This window comes from Triturus cristatus, chromosome 7 (genome assembly GCF_964204655.1).
Source record: "Triturus cristatus chromosome 7, aTriCri1.1, whole genome shotgun sequence".
In the NCBI taxonomy this organism is placed as follows: Eukaryota; Metazoa; Chordata; class Amphibia; order Caudata; family Salamandridae; genus Triturus; species Triturus cristatus.
The window spans coordinates 1,802,909,219-1,802,926,532 of record NC_140590.1 but is presented as its reverse complement, the minus strand read 5'-3'; the positions used below and the strand labels follow the sequence as shown (position 1 = coordinate 1,802,926,532).

Sequence of the window (17,314 nt, the reverse complement as noted above, 5' to 3'; positions counted from 1 at the left end):
GTGCTTGTGTGATCGGGCCTGCTGTTGTGTGTTGTGTGAGTTGGCATTGGGTCTCCCAGGTGATGTCTGTCCCCTCATGGTGCATGCTGGCATGACAGTGAGTGTGAGTTCCTGTGCTAGATATCTGAGCTTGTGGAGTTGGTGTTTGAGTGTACAGTGGTCACAGGAGGGCCTTGTGCTGCATACAGCAGGGCCAAGTGTCAGCTACCTTGTCAGTACGTTGCCAGTCCCTGTGCATTGTGCATGTGTATGTACCTAGGCCATATGGGCTGAGGGCATTGGTGTCTGCTTCTGAGTTGCACAATGTGTTTTGTGAGCCCCACCCTCCCAGCATCCCGGACTGCCAGTCTTGGGTTTGTGGTTTGTGTAGCCTGGGACATGGCATTGCCTTGCTTTGTGAATGGGGCATGGACACGTTAGTGGCATGAGTCTGGTTTTTGAGTGTGGTTGTGTCCGGTGAGGACTTGGGGGTAGTTGCGTGCATTTGGTGTAGTTGTGGTGTGGATGCCATTACCCCCATGTTACGTCAGTTGTTTGTGTACTCACCAGGCTCTGCGACTCCTTCGACTCTGTGTACTCCCACCGGTGGAAGCAGGGCCATCACCTTCTCCTCCCAGGGATGGTAATGTACCAGTCTGCGGGGCAGCCCACCTCCAGTGATGTTACTCTGGGCGTATTCCTCGTTCATTTTGCGCTTGACTGCCCTCTGCAGATCGTACCACCTGGCTTGGCATTCATGCCTGGTCCTTCTGATGGGTACGGGGCTGGGGTACAGGCCTAGGGTACGGCGCAGACATGCACGGGGCTGGGGTATGGGCGTGGGGTACAGTGCTGGGGTACGGGCGTGGGGTACGGCACGTACAGGTACAGGGCTGGGGTACGGGCCTGGGGTACGGCGCGTACACATACGGGGCTGGGGTACAGTGCGGACAGGGGGGGGTACGGTGCTGACATATGGGGGTACAGTGCTGACATATGCGGGGGGAGGGGGGGGCTGTACGACTCGTATCCGGGCACAAGTTTACCCGTGTACATGAGTGCTACTGCGTTCGCTCCGTACGGGGCCTTTTACATGCGTTGTGTATTCGGACGGGCGGTACGGATCGTACTTGCGCGCTCGGACTTCTGTTTTATGATTTGCACATAAAAATGTCCGGCTCCCTCTCGTACACTTTTCCCGACGCTATTCGTATGTATTTTTCACGTACAAATCGTACTTCGCCGGTTGTAGGGCACTTGTACGATTCGTACGTAAAAATATACGGATACGAGTCGGCACCTGTGTGTGTGAAACAGTTTTTATTAGGCATTTAGAAGTGTGTTTATTAACGTATTCTAGTCGTGCCACATTTTATGGACCTTCTATGTTAATTAATATTGTTGCTGATGGTATGTATTTTTCATCCTGCTCCTGCTTATTTCCCCTCCCAATCACTGACCTCCTACATGCCTTCTCTGCCCACAGTCTTTTCAGAGCACAACGCGCTGTTGTAGCTGGTTATTTGCCTTTGAGATTATGTGTTATCTATTGAGCTTTCTTTATGTCCCAGACATTGCAAAGTGTCCAAGGACACTTTTGATTTAGTTCCACTGTATGCCTGGCAGAATTTACTAGTGTGTGTATTAACTCTTTGAAATTGTTTCATAATGTTTTGCATCTGTGGACAGCAACTTGCAGAAGATGCTGGAGTATTGCATGGAAAGGGGTTAGTAGCACTACCTTAAAAATTGGGATATGGCAATTTGTAACTGGATAATGGTATGCTATCTGTGATCATGTTGTGCTGAATTTGCCATCATTATTAATGCCTGAAATGTGTATACACCCCCTTATTTTTGGGGTGAGTCAGAAACCTTACCTTTTCCTTCAGAGGCTCTTTCCATTTACCTTTCCTACTAGAAATGCCTTCTGCTTCCTTTCTCTCTTATGATTTCGCTATTCATTTGGGGATTAGAATTATTCCGATTTGACGATGTACTCCTCCTATCTTCATGGCATTTAATATCTATTCTGTATCGCTCATTACTGACATTTTGTATAAAACCCTTTAACTTTTCCCCTGATCTGGAATTCAGTTATTGAGTGGTCCCAGTTACTTTTATAACTCTGCTCAATTTTTGTTGGGCATGATGTCGAGGAATGTGGTGTTCTTATTGCAAGATCAAGGGTGCTGGATCAGAATTGGCAAAGGTAATTTTGAGGTGATATATATTTTGGGGTGCATTAATAATTTCATCTTCAGCTCCCACAAAGTCCTTTGTGCTATGATGAATAGACAACGTATGATTTTAGAATCTGCTAACATGTCACAGAGCAATCAGGCTTAATTTGGCAATGTGTAAAGTATTTGTGCAACACTTGATTACAGTAACTCAGTAAAAATACCAAAAAAGGCTCCACACCAGTTTAAAACAATTATCAGAGTAAAATAATATCAAAACGACAAAAATCTAGTAAGTAGAAGTAGAGAGATACAATTTTGAACAATAAATGTGAAAACAGTGCTTAGAAATCACAAGCGGTGAAAATGTTACTTGAGTTTGCGAGGTACCTGTGCAAATCCAAAGTTCAGGCGGACAGTGACCGAGGGCAGGCTGGCTACTGAGCCCACACAGGTCCACTGAAAAATAACTTTGTATGGAGCAAAGCTTCGGAGACTCAATGCGTTGGTTCCGATTTACACAGTCATGCCAAAGCGTCGTCGTCGAGCCTCTCGGACTGTGTTGAATGATCGGCGCTGCGTTGTCATTGAGCCACACAGGAATTTCCTCAGTTCAGAGGGGGCACCTCAGGCAAGGGTAAGACTCCGAGATGGCAGAGTACAGCAGCCCCAGCAGAGTCGCAAGAAGTCTTTTTGTCCCTGAGATTTCACAAAACAGGAGGCAAGCCAGCAAACCTTTGGAGAATCTTGGGTTCATGGATGTAGAGAGTAGGTCCAGTTCTTGTCGCTCCCAGGCAAGAAGCACCAGACAGCAGGCCAATGTGGCAGAGCATGTTGCAAAGTTGCAGTCCCACTTGTAGCCAGCAATCAGCAGGCAGCATGCTAACACAGTAGAGTAAATAGCAAAGTGGCAGTCCCTCCGACAGCAAAGCAGCTCTTCTTCCAGGTAGAATGTCTTTGCTTCCAGTAGAGTTCTGATTTGGTGGTGTCAGCAGTCCATTACTTGTACCCAAATGCCCCTTTGAAGTGGGAGAGACATCAGAGGCCTTTTGAAGATCATAAAGTCCCTTCCTTTCCTGCCCTGGCTTTAGGCACACTCCAGGGGGGAATTCAGCCCTTTGTTTGGGGACAGGCACAGCCCTATTCAAGTAAAAGTGTCATCTCCTCCCTCCCAATCTACCTCAGGAAGGCCCATCAGGATGCAAATGTCACACCCAAGCTTCCTTTGTGTGACTGTCTAAATTGAATACACAAAAAACAGCTGTCACCCAACTCAGACATGTATTCAGAGACAGAAGCACAGAATGGTTAAAGTAAACAAATGCCAACTTTCTAATGGTTGCATTTTCAGACTTACAATTTAAAATCCAACTTCACCATAAGTTGTGTTTTTAAATTGTGCGTCCAGAGATATCAAACTCCAAATTTCTCTCTGCTCTCACTTGTAATTTACACTTAAAAGGTGTTTCAGGCAATCTCAGATTTAACTTAAGGGAGAGATAAGCCTTTCAATACTGCCAAACGAATTGAAGAGAATTTCCCTACCAGGGCATGTAAACCTTAAAAGTGCATGTCCTACTTTTTAAATGCACATCACTCTGCCCTTGGGACCATCTAGGGCCTACCTTTTGAGTGACTTATATGTAATAAAAAAGAAGGTTTGGGTCTGGCAAGTAGGTGAATTTGCCAAGTCGAAATGGGTCGAATGGCAGGCCTGAGCCATGTTTTAAGGGCTGCTGAGTGAGTGGCACAATCACTGCTGCAGGCCTACTCGTAGCATTTAATTTACAGGCCCTGGGCACATATAGTGCACTTTACTAGGGACTTATAAGTAATTAAATATGACAAATGTGGATAAGACGATGTTACGATGTTTAGAGTACAGAGCATATGCACTTTAGCACTGGTTAGCAGTGATAAGGTGCCCAGAATCTTAAAGATGGCAAAAAAGAAGTCAGCAGAACAGGTGGTCAGAAGGCAAAAAGTCAGGGAAACTATGCCAAGTCTAATACGTGCCCCCCCCAGCTGAAGTTGGGGAGAGCTACCAAACCCCTTGGGAGTTCCCTTCACTAAGGCAAAAGAACTTGGAGAGACCATCAGCATTGGCGTTGTCTGGGCCAGGACGATGTTCCATAATAAAGTCCATTCTCTGTAGGGAGATTGACCACCTGAACAGTTTGGGATTCTTACCCCTTATCTCATCAACCATCTGAGGAGCCTGCGGTCTGTCTGAACACGGAAGTGAATGCCATACAGGTATGGCCTTAGCTTCGTCAACACCAGACCCCAGCAAAGACTTTCCTTTCAATTGTGCTCCACCTCTGTTCCCTGGGAAGTAGTATCCTACTGATGAAGGCTAGAGGCTGAACCTGGCCCTCTTCATTTAGCTGTGAGAGGATGGCCCCTATGCCATGCTCTGAGGCGTCTGTCTGGACAACAAATTCTTTGGAGAAATCGGAGGCATTGAGCACTGGTGATGTGAACATGGATTCTTTCAGGGCATCAAAACCTTTCTGGCACGCCTCTGTCCAGATCACCTGATGTGGCTGCTTCTTGGAAATCAGCAAGGGGGCAACAATTGTGCCATGGACCATGTAGTCGGGCACAACCATTCGGGTGACCTGAGCTCAACCTCCTTCTAGATGGTGTGCTTCAGTTCATTGCCCAGCAGACAATCCACAGGCATGGATGGACTCACAGTTACCTTCAGCAGACCTTAGACCCCCCACACTCCACTCAAAGGGAATTCTAGCCACAGGGTAGTGGCTCTCACGGTTGTCTGCAGCAACAACTCGGTGGACCGTGTTAGAGACTACCTCCTCTAAAGAAACCAGATGACACCTGACCGTCGTCATGCTGCCTTCTGTGTCTCTCAGAGCCTCCACCTTCTGCCAGTTAATGGATACGAACGACTGTTTAGGGACACTAGGGTTAAATGTACACTCTCCCAAGCACTATCTAGGGCCATCTCCTCCCCAAGCGCCACACTAGCCAACCCCAGTGACTGCCCACCGGTGGGGGGCTGTGCCCGCTTAGGACACTTAGCATCCCCTTTGTAGTGCCTCCCCTATCAAAAAGGTGTTGGTGCAGATCTGGAAAGCAAAGACTAAACAAATACTCTGTTACAAACAAATTATACAGCCCCTGATCATCTTGTGCCTTACTGCCCTTCAGACAACCACCCAGTGCCTTGCAAAAACAATCCACACAATCCACCCAGGTCTGTTTGGAAATCTTCTGACTATATACCTGAATTTCTGCCTAAATGTATCTGGGGTCAGACCAAACTTTCTGATTAGGACCTCCTTCATGAGAGGGATACCTCAGCCTGCTACTGTTTTTCTAGGGCCAGTAGTGTCCCTCCCCTCATTAAGGAAATGTCTCCAAAGACTAGCCCGCCCAATCTGCCTCAGGGAACTTGTGCATTTGGAGTGCAATTTCATAGGTGTCAAACCATCGGTCTATCTCTGCTCCCACCAAAAAATCAGACACCAGACCTTTGGATGTCAGAGGGCATGGAAGAATTGCTACCACTATCACTGCTGGACACCACCTTTCTGTTCTTGATGCCCAGCTCTCTCAGGCTCAATTCCTGAGCCAACATTGTCTTCTTTTCCTCCATTACCAACCTTTTTCTCTTTCCCTCTTTCTCTATAGCCAGCCTTCTCTCCCCTAAGGCTCTCTCTTTTTCTAATTTGACCTTAGCCAGCTTCAATATCAATTTTGTCCCCTCCCTCCTGTCCACCAGCTCCTCTGGGATCAGCCGTTTAGAGGACATGCTGTTCCCTGGCCCCGGAGGAACCACTGCTCCTTGCAAGGTGTCAGCCCTCTGGCCCACAGGCAGTCCCAAATTCACCACTGAATCCTGGTCCTCCTGATCATCATCCTTTATCTCCCCATCAGCCTCCTCCTCAAAGTTCTCATGTGCTTAATCCCCTAGCTTCTACCAAGGCACTCAGCACCTTTTGCAGCTCTACCTTCTTGGTGAAGTAGGAACCTCAAAATCCTTGCAAACATCCTTGAGTTGCTGTACTGTGTACTTCTCTAACTTGGAAAACTCCAAATCCATGCTTGCAGGTGCAGTTACGGGACCTCCAGTCAGAGACATGATTTAGATTAAAATGGAAAAATGCCTATCGAGGAGAAATGAAAAATAAAAAATGCCAATTGAACAGAGCTGGAAGAAAATGCCAATGGGGATCAGAAACAATTTATTCGAATTGGTCTAAATGTTAATACTAGTGTACATCAAATTACTGTAAGGTACTGAACAACAGAAATTGAAGTTACTATTTGGCAGAGTATACACCTTATCCATGCGGGAGCCACAGTTGTAGTCAGGGTAAGTCCGATACACCACCTAAATTAACCTGTACTCACTCTCTGGTAGCTTGCCACAGAGAAGTCAGACTTAACTTAGAAGGCAATGTGTAAAGTATTTGTGCAACACTCAAATTACAGTAACACCACAAAAGACTCCACACTAGTTTAGAAAAATAGAGTATACGTATTTGAGTAAAAGAAGACCAAAACAACAAAATCCACTGAGTAGAAGTCAAGATATTCGTTTTTAAAGATTAACTGGCCTACATGTAATAAAAAGAATGGCTTGCCTGGCAAATAGGTTAACTTGCCAGTTCGAAATGGTAGTTTAAAACTGCACACACATGCTCTGCCGTGGCAGGCTTGAGCCATGTTTAAAGGCCACCGAGTTAGTGGCACAGTCAGTGCTGCAAACCCACTAGTAGCATTTAATTTACATGCCCTGGGCACACACAGTGTACTTTACTAGGGACTTACAACTAAATTAAATATGGCAACTGTGGATAAGCCAATGTTGCCCTGTTTAGAGAACAGAGCCTATACAATTAAGCACTGGTTGATTAGCAGTGGTAAAGTGGCCAATATCCTAAAGCCAGCGAATATAAAGTCAGGAAAACAAGAGGTCAGATGCAAAATGTTTGGAGAAACCACGCAAAGGATGCCAGGTCTAACACATTTAAATAGAAAAAAGTTGTTTGGATTGTGAGCCTGACGAAAGGTAAGCATTTCAACCCAAGCCATATTATCAGAGCATTTGCGACCTTTCTCGTTGCTCGATGGTTTGTGAATGGGTTTAAAATTATAATCATAAGCACCAGGGAGATAAATTTACTCATTGCCCCCTTTTGTGGAAAAAGGGTCCAGCACAGACGATCGCCCCATTACTGGTACATCCAAAGTTGAGCTCTTGTTTCTATTAATTGATCTGACATCTGAGCCTCGCAACACGTTTAGTCCAGCTGTGATTTGGGATGGATATAGTGAGAGTGGTGGCATAGTCTTATTAGTGGCATTGTTGCCTGGATTAGGTTTAGCAAATAGAAAAAGCATAGTTGGGAGTCCAAATCTATGTGGAACTCGGAATGCCTTACAAAAATATCATATATACAACCGAATAACTATTTTGCTCATACTGAGGCTTATGAGCAATGTACAACATTATGTGGGTTCATTCCTATTCACTTTGAGTGTTACATGCTTTAGAAGCTAAGCTGATGTATACTATTGACCTGTTTTGATAAAAGTTAGCAAATTTCTGTTTAGGTTTGAAACAGATAACTTGCGTACTGCATGTGTATGCAGTAGAGTAAAAGGTTCTTCCTCTTAAGCATAGGCTCCAGCCATGCTGAGCTTGTTGATGCATGATTTTCACTGTTTTCAAATACCTGTTTGTCTCTTAGACAGAACATGACAGGAGCCATTATGTATATGTGGAAGATATTACAATTTTCTTGGTAATAATCAATCTTAACTAATAGAGTAAATCCGTACTGTTTTACCTACTCATAGGCACCATTTGTGAATCGGCCCAAAAACATCTGAAATGGGTAGAAATAGGAACCTTGAAGTCATATCCCTTTACAGGTTTTCCAGATAGAAAGAGCAACGCCCTCTTACCAGCTGTTGACTCCTGAAAATCTCCCAATCCAGTGGCCACCTACAATGCGGCCCTTGCAAATTTTAGAAAGGGACACCTGCTGTTTCAGATGTGCTTCGAGTGGGACGGAGGATGAAAACTTAAGTCCCGGAGTGATAATTGTCCCTGCTTGGGTGCCAGGGCCGATGTGATGCGTCCTAAAAATCTTTCTGTATCTTCCACTATGGATGCAGAGCCTTGTATCTCTTTTCACCAGTGTCATCGCTCAGTGACACCATAGTTAGGGAAGGACAATTGATTTTACTGCTCAAATCTTCCTTTTGAACATGCAGAGAATACCTAATCCATGCATTTTTTGTTGACGTGCCTATAACGTTTGATGTGTTGCACTGAACCACCATCTGGTTTGAGTCAAGCACGTAAAGGTAGACCGATTTACCAGACTCAGTTGTGCACATTACAAATGGTAACAAACTATATGCTAGATATCTAAGACACACAGCAGCTGTTATCACCCAGAAGTAGCCCTCTTCACAACATAAACCTTTGATCAGTAGATGTGCATAGAGAATCCCTTCGTTACAGAATCTGTTCTGCCCCTGTATGGGATAGACCAGCATCTTCTTTAGTTTCAAGGCCAACACAAACTGTCCTTTTCTGATGTACAAAGATGCTTTTTGCCTGCCGAAGAAAATGGGAGAGACATTGTCTCTGCATAGTGCAGCACTGGTTCTGAGTCATGTATATAGTTATATAGTTAGTGCAAAAAGATTGCTCTTTACCCTGGTAAAAATCATTCTGTATGTTGCATTCAGCATATGAAGCCGGGTGACTTTTCTTTCACCACAGGCTATCACTCAAATCCCTGTGACTCCTATTACCATTGTATTAAATTTGGTTAGTTGAGGAATTCAGTACGTACCCCAAGTAATAATCACAACCTTTGTCAGGGAGAAGCAATAAAGTTACTAAATGATCCTGAGCTCAAATCCCTGGTAGCTATGGCACAGAGCAGACATGCTTAACTTAAAGTCAATGCGTAAAGCATGTTTGCAGTACTAAAGTCAACATTCAAAACAATAAAAATCCTAAAGGATTAAAAAAAATAGAATAAAATTGAATTTAAAAATAAATGGCACCAAAATGCAATAACTTAATATGAGGAACCGGAAATTGGATTTTTTCTAATGTTTTAAATGGTGCCACAGATAGTTAATTGTCACTGTAGAAAAGGACCTAGGCATAATTTGACACTAACCACGATGGAGCGGGGGTCAGATACACCAGCCAGATGTGTCCTGGGTAAACACTTTTACCTTCTGATTTAGTCCTTTAAGATCCAATCAACCACCGTAGTACAAGCCTAAAGCCTATGAACTCAGGGGAGGCACTTAGAGACTCGCTGATGTCAGACAGAAGCCAACGGCAGGGCACAATCCAGGTCTGGTTGCCACTGGTCAGTTGCGGGAAAAACCTTGTGTAACTGGTTGTATCCCTGTAGCTTGAACATGAGGCAAGCCTTATGACCGTTGAAGTCCACTTCTTTGTAATGGGTACAAGAGGGAGAACAGGTACAGTCATCTAGGGCTCTTCCCGGGTCCTAATTGCTAGTTCAATCCTCCTATGATCTTGCACAGGTCCAGGAATGTTCTGAAGTGAGTGCCTGGAGATGCCACATGTATGCCTGGCACAAGCTAGTTTGTGGGAATGAACTCTGGGGACATCCTAATCATTGGGGTAAAGGTTCCAGTGGCTAACCGCAGCCACTTTGGGCATTTTGAAGCTTGCAAAAGTCTTTGGCCACACTAAAGATGAACTCTTAAGACTGTGAGTGTATGTGGTTAGTATGCTATGTACTACCCTCCCACATCTAACATTAACATCAAGTATGATGCAGCTACAGTCCCCCCACCCCCCAATGAACCCAGAGTTAGAATGTCTGGTACAAGAAAAAGTAGGGTTTTCAGCAAGAATATGTTTGGCATCCTGTTTTTTTCCTTTGAAGTGCACCGCAAGTGTTGTATGCAAACCTCAGCAGACCTGCCAAGCAAGTTTTGACACTATAATTTCAAAAAGATGCAGACTGTGATTGGAGCCTCCATGGCAAGAGGTTGGCCTGGGTGTTAGCTACATCTGTTGGTAAAAGTGTAGGCCTCTTTGAAGTTAATAAAGTTCTTGGTCCCAACGCACAGGCCATCCTGTCAAGCACACACCATATCCACACACCCAAGGCCTTTGACTCAACTCTGGGATTAAGTTCACACCTCATCAAGGGGGCTATTAAAATGCTAGTTATTAGATTTCAGATGCGGGAAAGCAAAATGCAGATTTGCGTTAAGGGGTTTCACACAAGGAAAAGATAATTTTCTAAAAGTTATTTTTTTCTTAGCATTTAGAAAAAATCTAAATTCACCATAGAATTGGATTTGTAATAACTATTAAATGTAGTTGTTTAAATATTCTTCTTACTAATCAAATTCTCAAGGTACAGTATTATTATTTGATATCTCATCCCAGGGTTTTCCGTTGGTAAGGTCATGTGTAAAATTAAACATTTAAATGTCCTACGTTTAAATACCACACACCCTGTCTTATATATAATAAGATCTCCTTAGGGGTGATGACTTATTAAATAAAATGAAGGTTTAACCTTGCCAAAAAGGGCTTATATTGAAAAGCTGACTTTGCAAATGTAAAACTGCACAGCCAGTGAAGGCCTGCGTTTGAGTTTACACTGTCACTGTAGTGTATGGCATAGTGGCTGCTGCAGTCTATTTGTGACAATTAACTTGCAGGCCTTGGGTACACTATAGTACCAAATATTAGGGACTTGTATGAAAGTTAAGTGTGCTAATTGGGTGTATACCAATTTCATCATGTACAAAGGGGGAGCACTGGTGCTTTACCACTGGTTAGCAGGGGTAAAGCAGAAATAAATCTCAGAGTTTTACAGCCAGCAAAAATCTGGGGGCACACCATGCAAAAGATGGTTATTTCCAACAACCACCGACTAATTGTAATCTCTGATCACTACAAACCATCTCTTGTAGAAGTTAAATCAGTCTGTCAGTTTTTGTGGCTTTTTTAAGCTGTAATATTTTAAATATAGAAGGAGAGCATTTCCTAAAGAGTGACTGCCAAGTAAAAATTTACCAGATTTGGACATGCAACTCATGGCAGTGGAAAATAAGGATTTGGAGGTGTGAGACTGCGTGTGTGTGCAGCATCATGTGTGTCCAGCATCATGTGTGTCCATTCTGTACATCAGTCATAGTTGACAAAATCCGACATTAGTCGCAAAACAGTCTTCCCTTCAGACACATCTTTCCCCTCCAGTTTTCTTTAAATTATGTGTTTTGGAGACCTGTGCTCTTGACCTCTAAGAGATGTTGGTCCCGGAAAACTAAGGGGGTTCTTGTCAATGAGACCCACCAGAGGCAGTTTTAACTCTCTTTGAACAGCTTTCTGAGTTTAAGCAGAATTATACTCTGATCCAGAAGTAAAGTAAGAGGCCAGCCATTGAATCATAAAACTACACACTCATGGCAGTATGAGGTGTGTCTTTGTACCTAGAGGCCTTCGTTCTAATTCTGCTTGCTTTGGTATGCAACTGAAAAATGAATATTTCTGGGCAGATTCTTAAGTTTGTGTAGGCTAAAATTGTAAATATGTTGAATCCAGTATGGAATTGTGTAATCTAAACATGTTAAACAAGAGTTCTGTGGTTGCTCAGTAGGCACTCAATGGCATGTTCCCAAATGCACTACTAAACTGACCCTTTTTTTCTGCTCCCAACAGACCCTTTTTATCTGCTCACAACAGATGAACACCCACACTTTGCTTACATGCACTACTTCTTGTTCTGGGTGTTTCTTTGGTGAGAGAAATTGTCTCTGTAATAAACACCTCTATGCCCATATGTATGTTGCTGGTGTATACAACATATCAAACATTTATAGAAATGGGTTTGAATGGCTGTGAAAGTTCAAAGAGCTGAGCTGCCAAATTGTGAACGTGAAATAGACTCTTCTGGGATACACAGGTCCCTGGAGAATCCCGCTTTCTGCAGACTCCAGATTATTCGTGAGAAGCAAGTGCACAGTAGACTCTGGAATCAATGTTAACATCTTCATACTTAGCAATACAGACATTGTTACAAGGAGTAACGTTTTATGTACAACACAGTAGACTCCTCTTTTAGCGGAGAGTAAAAATATCTAAGACATTAATGTGGGGACTTTAACCTAGAAGTGAAAAATCTTGGGTACTAATATTTTTTTTTTTTAAATATCACAGACAGTCAGTTTGAGAATTCCATATTTTATTTTAGAGTTACTTTTGTATGTCTTTCTCCATTTAAAAATAGGAGGAGAGCTATTCTTGACCCTATTGGTAGTTATTGCCTCTCCTTTTTCATTCAATGATTTAACTGAAAACCTAAACCTCACACACATTCTTACTCCTCCCTTTTCTGTAACCTACCCCCAAACCTATCTCTGTCTTTCCGCCTTTTTGCCATCCTAATCCTACCTCTTTGTTTAAAGCTAACCATTAATTTACTATAACACTGCTACTTTACATGATCATTGTTGTTACTTTAATTATAACACTTTCATTACACCTTATCTAACCTTTAAACTAAAGTCCTATTAACGTAAACATGTCTCTCACTTGTGACCTTCTCAAAGTTTTTTGTCTATAATATTATTGCTTGGCCATTTTATTTTACTCAAGAATATTTACCACTGAGATGTTTCTTCTATTCTAAGCACTGCTGCACGCTGTCAATGAATATGCATGTTCACAAGTGCTTTTTATGAGTCACATTCTTGATGTAAATAATAATACCAAATATGTTGATTAATCTTACAGGCAGTGGAATCACTACCAGGAAACAGATTGATGGGAATTATGTACAGTGTAATAACGAAGTACCATTCAGATCAATCGCAGGAAATTCTGAAGCCAAGATGCTCCAGTATTCCAAAAAGGCAATGCATATTCAAAGTCGGGTGTGTCCCCAAAGTAACCAGGAAATGGCAAGAAAAAACATTTCTCAAATTGAAGGAGGTTTCAGTAGCTCATTGCAAACACACCACTGCTTGACAACAACCAGCATAAATCTATCAGACCCAGTCAAAGGATATGGTAGTACAATAAAATATTCTAACCATCCCACGTATCAAACCAACACACTGAAGAACAGTGTACCAAATACATGGACTGGAAGTGAAAAAAGAATTTATCAGATGCATGGTGTGATGAGGCAACGAAGATCCCAACCCCAAAAGAGACCATTTAGTTGCTTAGACTGTGAAAAAGGCTTTAGAACTAAGTCTTCCCTAATTACACACCAAAGAACCCACACAGGGGAGAAACCTTTTCATTGTACTGAATGTGGGAAAAGCTTCAGTCAAACCGGGGTGCTAATACGGCACAAACGAACACATACAGGAGAGAGACCGTTCCAGTGTTCTAGCTGTGAGAAAAGCTTCAATCGAAAGGAGCACCTTCATATTCATCAAAGAACACACAAAAGGGGGAGACTTAGTGGAGTTTGTGGTATCCGATTATTGCCAAGTGCCAACAAGACAAACACACTAGGATCATATCACCCTCTGTAGAAAAGAGCACATCACCAAACTCTGAGGTAGGACAGGTGTATGGTGGTTGTAATAGCATCAGAATGCCTCATCACTGCTGTGATGGAAGACTATTTGGAGCTCCATTCATGGCCTTGCAACAGTGTCCACAAGATTGGCCACAAGCTGCAGCTTGCATGAAAGCCCAGTGTTCTGCAAATTCTGTGATCTAACCAATTGAAGACCAATGACATTGTGTGGCCACCAGTGTGTAGTCATAGATAGCACAGAGTTTCCAAAGGAAGAGTCTTATTTGTTATGCTAATTAGATTGGCTCCTTTTGACAAACCTTCACTAACTTGAATCATAAATGTTCATTTACTTCAGCTCCTTCCTGTAACGTTTTGTACTCCTCTGTTAAATGGGAGGGGGAGGGGGTAAGGGAATGAGGGGGGGAGGTTCCAAAAACTTTAACTTCCTAAATTGCTTCCCATAGGAAATTTCTGTCCCAGGTGCAGAAAAAATGGCTAAATGGAATTGCACCAAATTTGGCAAAAAAGTTAATTTTGCTTAAAAAATAATTTGGTGTAAATCAGGTCAGCAGTTTGAGAAATCTGCATTTGAACATGTGCTAAGAATGGCCAAGAAGAAGTTAAAACAGGTATAGTTGAACTATTGGTGTCCATATATACACTCTGATTTGCCTTTTTAAAGTGGACTAGTCAAGTATGGCACATAGTCCCTGTTTCTTGAAAATGAATTAAATAAATGTGAGATGAGGAGGATGCACAAGTGCCGTGGTGATGGGTCCCAAAAGAACCTCCCTTTGATTTTGTGGCCACAAAATTGATAACATGTTGTGGTAGGAATTACAGGACTCTGGGTCATGATCCCCATTTAAATGCATTGTAGTCAAAGACTGTTTATGAGGTTCTCGAATGAAGGGTGATAAAATATATGAGGTTCTCGAATGAAGGGTGATAAAATATTTTAGTCGCAATTTAAATCATTTTCTGGTGATGGTATACTCATTCTAGGAATTGCTGTGATTTTACCCTGTGAAAAATGGTGTACCTCTGCTGGAATCTGTTGAACCATGCTTAGGAGAAAACTCTTTCATGTTTTCTCATAGATGTTATGTGCTCCAGAAACTGAAATGAGAGCACATTTCTACAAGTTCATTCTATCTTCCTCAGCCATATAAGAATAAAGTCTGATATTCTGTGTAGACATGTACTTCCAACCGCAGCGGCCTGTCAGCTGATTCCCCAGTGTACTGGTGCGGTGTCCCCACAATGTTCTAATTAATGACTAAAGTGATACATTTCTGTATTTATTGTAGAGGTGTGACACATCTGAACACTTTTTTGGTGGAATCAAAGCTGTAAAACTGAAAGCATTTCCTTTAGAAATTAAAGATGTTAGGGGTTCATTTTGTCATAGAAATTATGATTAGTGCTCTAGAAAACTAAAATGAGGACACATTTTCTATCAGTACCTTTCTTATACATGTGAGAAAAAACTGACATGATGACTAAAATGTGTACTTTTAACAGCCACAGCAACCTTTCAGTTGATTCTCGAGTGTTGTTCTGTGGCTTCCCTATAGTGTTTGAACGAACAGCTAGAGCGCTAACATTCTGTAGTCATGTCAAAATTGTGGCAGACCTAAACTCTATCTTGATGGAATCTGAGCTGTAAACCTGCATTTCCTACACAGGACACTGCAGAAAAGAACAAAAGGGGCTCTTTCTCTCATTGAAATTATGTAGTCCTATATAATGAATGCAGCTCATGTTTTGGTTAATTTTCGGAGGTTATGGGTGTCTTTGCACTTGAAGTCTATGGTGGGGTAGTTGCGTCGCTGGCAGATGGCTTCAACTTGGCTCTAGAATTTTTATAGAAGTGCCTGCCGAGGGGGGTTCACAGAGAAACAGCATGCCATGAATTAGGGTTGCAGTGTAGGAAAAGAATTGTGCACATCTAAAAACCAACATAAACCGCATATGAAACACTAGACATAAACAACAGATAGTAGTGTTCCCTTACAGGGAAATGTCCGCACATCCACTATGTACAAAAAATGAGTAAGCATTCAATTTGGCGTGAAAACAAGTTGCTTTTGTAAAGAAACACATATACTTGAAATATGAGCTAGATAAGTATGTAACAGCATTAATACTTTTCAGGTCTTATTAAATAGAACCATTCACTTTGTGTTTTTGATTTTATTTGCACAAAAAACTATTTTCTTGAAAAATAAGAGCTAACTAACATATGGCATTTATATAATTATTTACATCATACTTAGAAGAGTTTATCATGTGGAAAGTGTTGTTTTTTTAGTGAGGGAAGCCTTATTTTTCAGGGTGGCCACAAGTTTCAGTAAAATAGCTGCACAGACACGGTCAGTGCCTACTGCTCCTGAGAGCATGCACTTCATGCATTGTAATGTAAGCACTCCCAAGTCAATTTGAAGATGGTCAGATATTGGGCAGCCACTGAGTTATGGGTGAGATTGCCAGCTCTGGGTATTGGGTGCAGTTCCTTTTCTATGATTGCATTGAGTCCGCTGTCATGAACATCGAAGCAGAGATCCATTGAACCTCTGTTTTAACACAAATATCAATAGGGTACCTAGGAGCCCTGTGAATACTCAAAGGCCTAACGACCAGCATTATGGTGATCTCTTCTTCGATAGACTTTTGGATTTGGCTTACATCCTTTGAGTTTATTCTGCGACAATAACTTGCCAGAAGGTCCATAGCTAGAGAAAGGGTTGCCTGGGCTTCTATGCCAGAAAATGGAGGACATGAATATTGTCCTACAAAATATCCTGGCCAAGATATTGACAACCAGCATGTTGTGAAGTCAAATATAGATTTACTAATCTCATCTCTTATACACATACTTCAAGGCATATATATGTGAAGGTAAATACAATAAGCATATACATTAGCTTCCATTATCTACCTTCATCATATTTTGGTTGTGGATATTAAGGCCACAGTATGTTTGTTGGACAACATTTCTCCCACAGTATTCTGTTACTTCAGTGGTGCTTTGTGACCTCTCTTTTGCCATCTAGGCTGCCTTTGATTGGGTGTAGTGAACAAGTTTGCTGTGTATTTTGGCAATGCTGCCAATGTTTAGCACATACATAAATACAAAGGAGGGCCTGGGTAAATGGGTCTTGAGGCCATTGTACAGGACATAGACCAGTGAGCAGTGGTTTAAACCATGTGCTCACTCCAATCCTCTTCCAAATGTCCCAGCAGTCTGAAGGGAAATATAGACATTGTCACACATGTGCGACAGAAAGCCAGTATGTATCTTGCTTTTCAAAGATGATCTACCAATGGGGCTGCTGAAGCAGCTGGCTTCTGTGCAAGAATACTGAAGAGTTGCTGAGCTGAAAGTGAATGCATTGAAGAAACAATAGTGCTCTGTGGGACAGCAGTGATGAAAGCATTTAGTGCATTGGGAAGGTTACTTGCATGATCCTTTATTTGGACTTCCCAGGTCATAAGATGAGGTGAACAGTGAAAGACAACTATGACCAGCTTGGATCGCTTTATTGTAATCTATGGTAGTTTGGCAGTTGTTTCTTTAAGAGTTAAACTTTGTTGAAGTTGTACTGCAACACTATG

The 17,314-nt window shown here is 42.3% G+C and overlaps 1 protein-coding gene across 3 annotated transcripts in view; it reads left to right on the top strand.

The window, feature by feature from the left end:
- The window catches only part of LOC146813218 (uncharacterized), a 118,385-nt gene extending 102,506 nt beyond the window's left edge, over positions 1 to 15,879 (top strand). For all 3 annotated transcript variants that reach the window (XM_085620094.1, XM_085620095.1, XM_085620096.1), the window contains one exon: positions 12,955 to 15,879. In XM_085620094.1, coding sequence (XP_085476220.1) covers positions 12,955 to 13,706 — 752 coding nt within the window. In that variant the 3' untranslated portion in view covers positions 13,707 to 15,879. The remainder of the gene's footprint in view (positions 1 to 12,954) is intronic.
- The last annotated feature ends 1,435 nt before the right edge of the window (positions 15,880 to 17,314 follow it).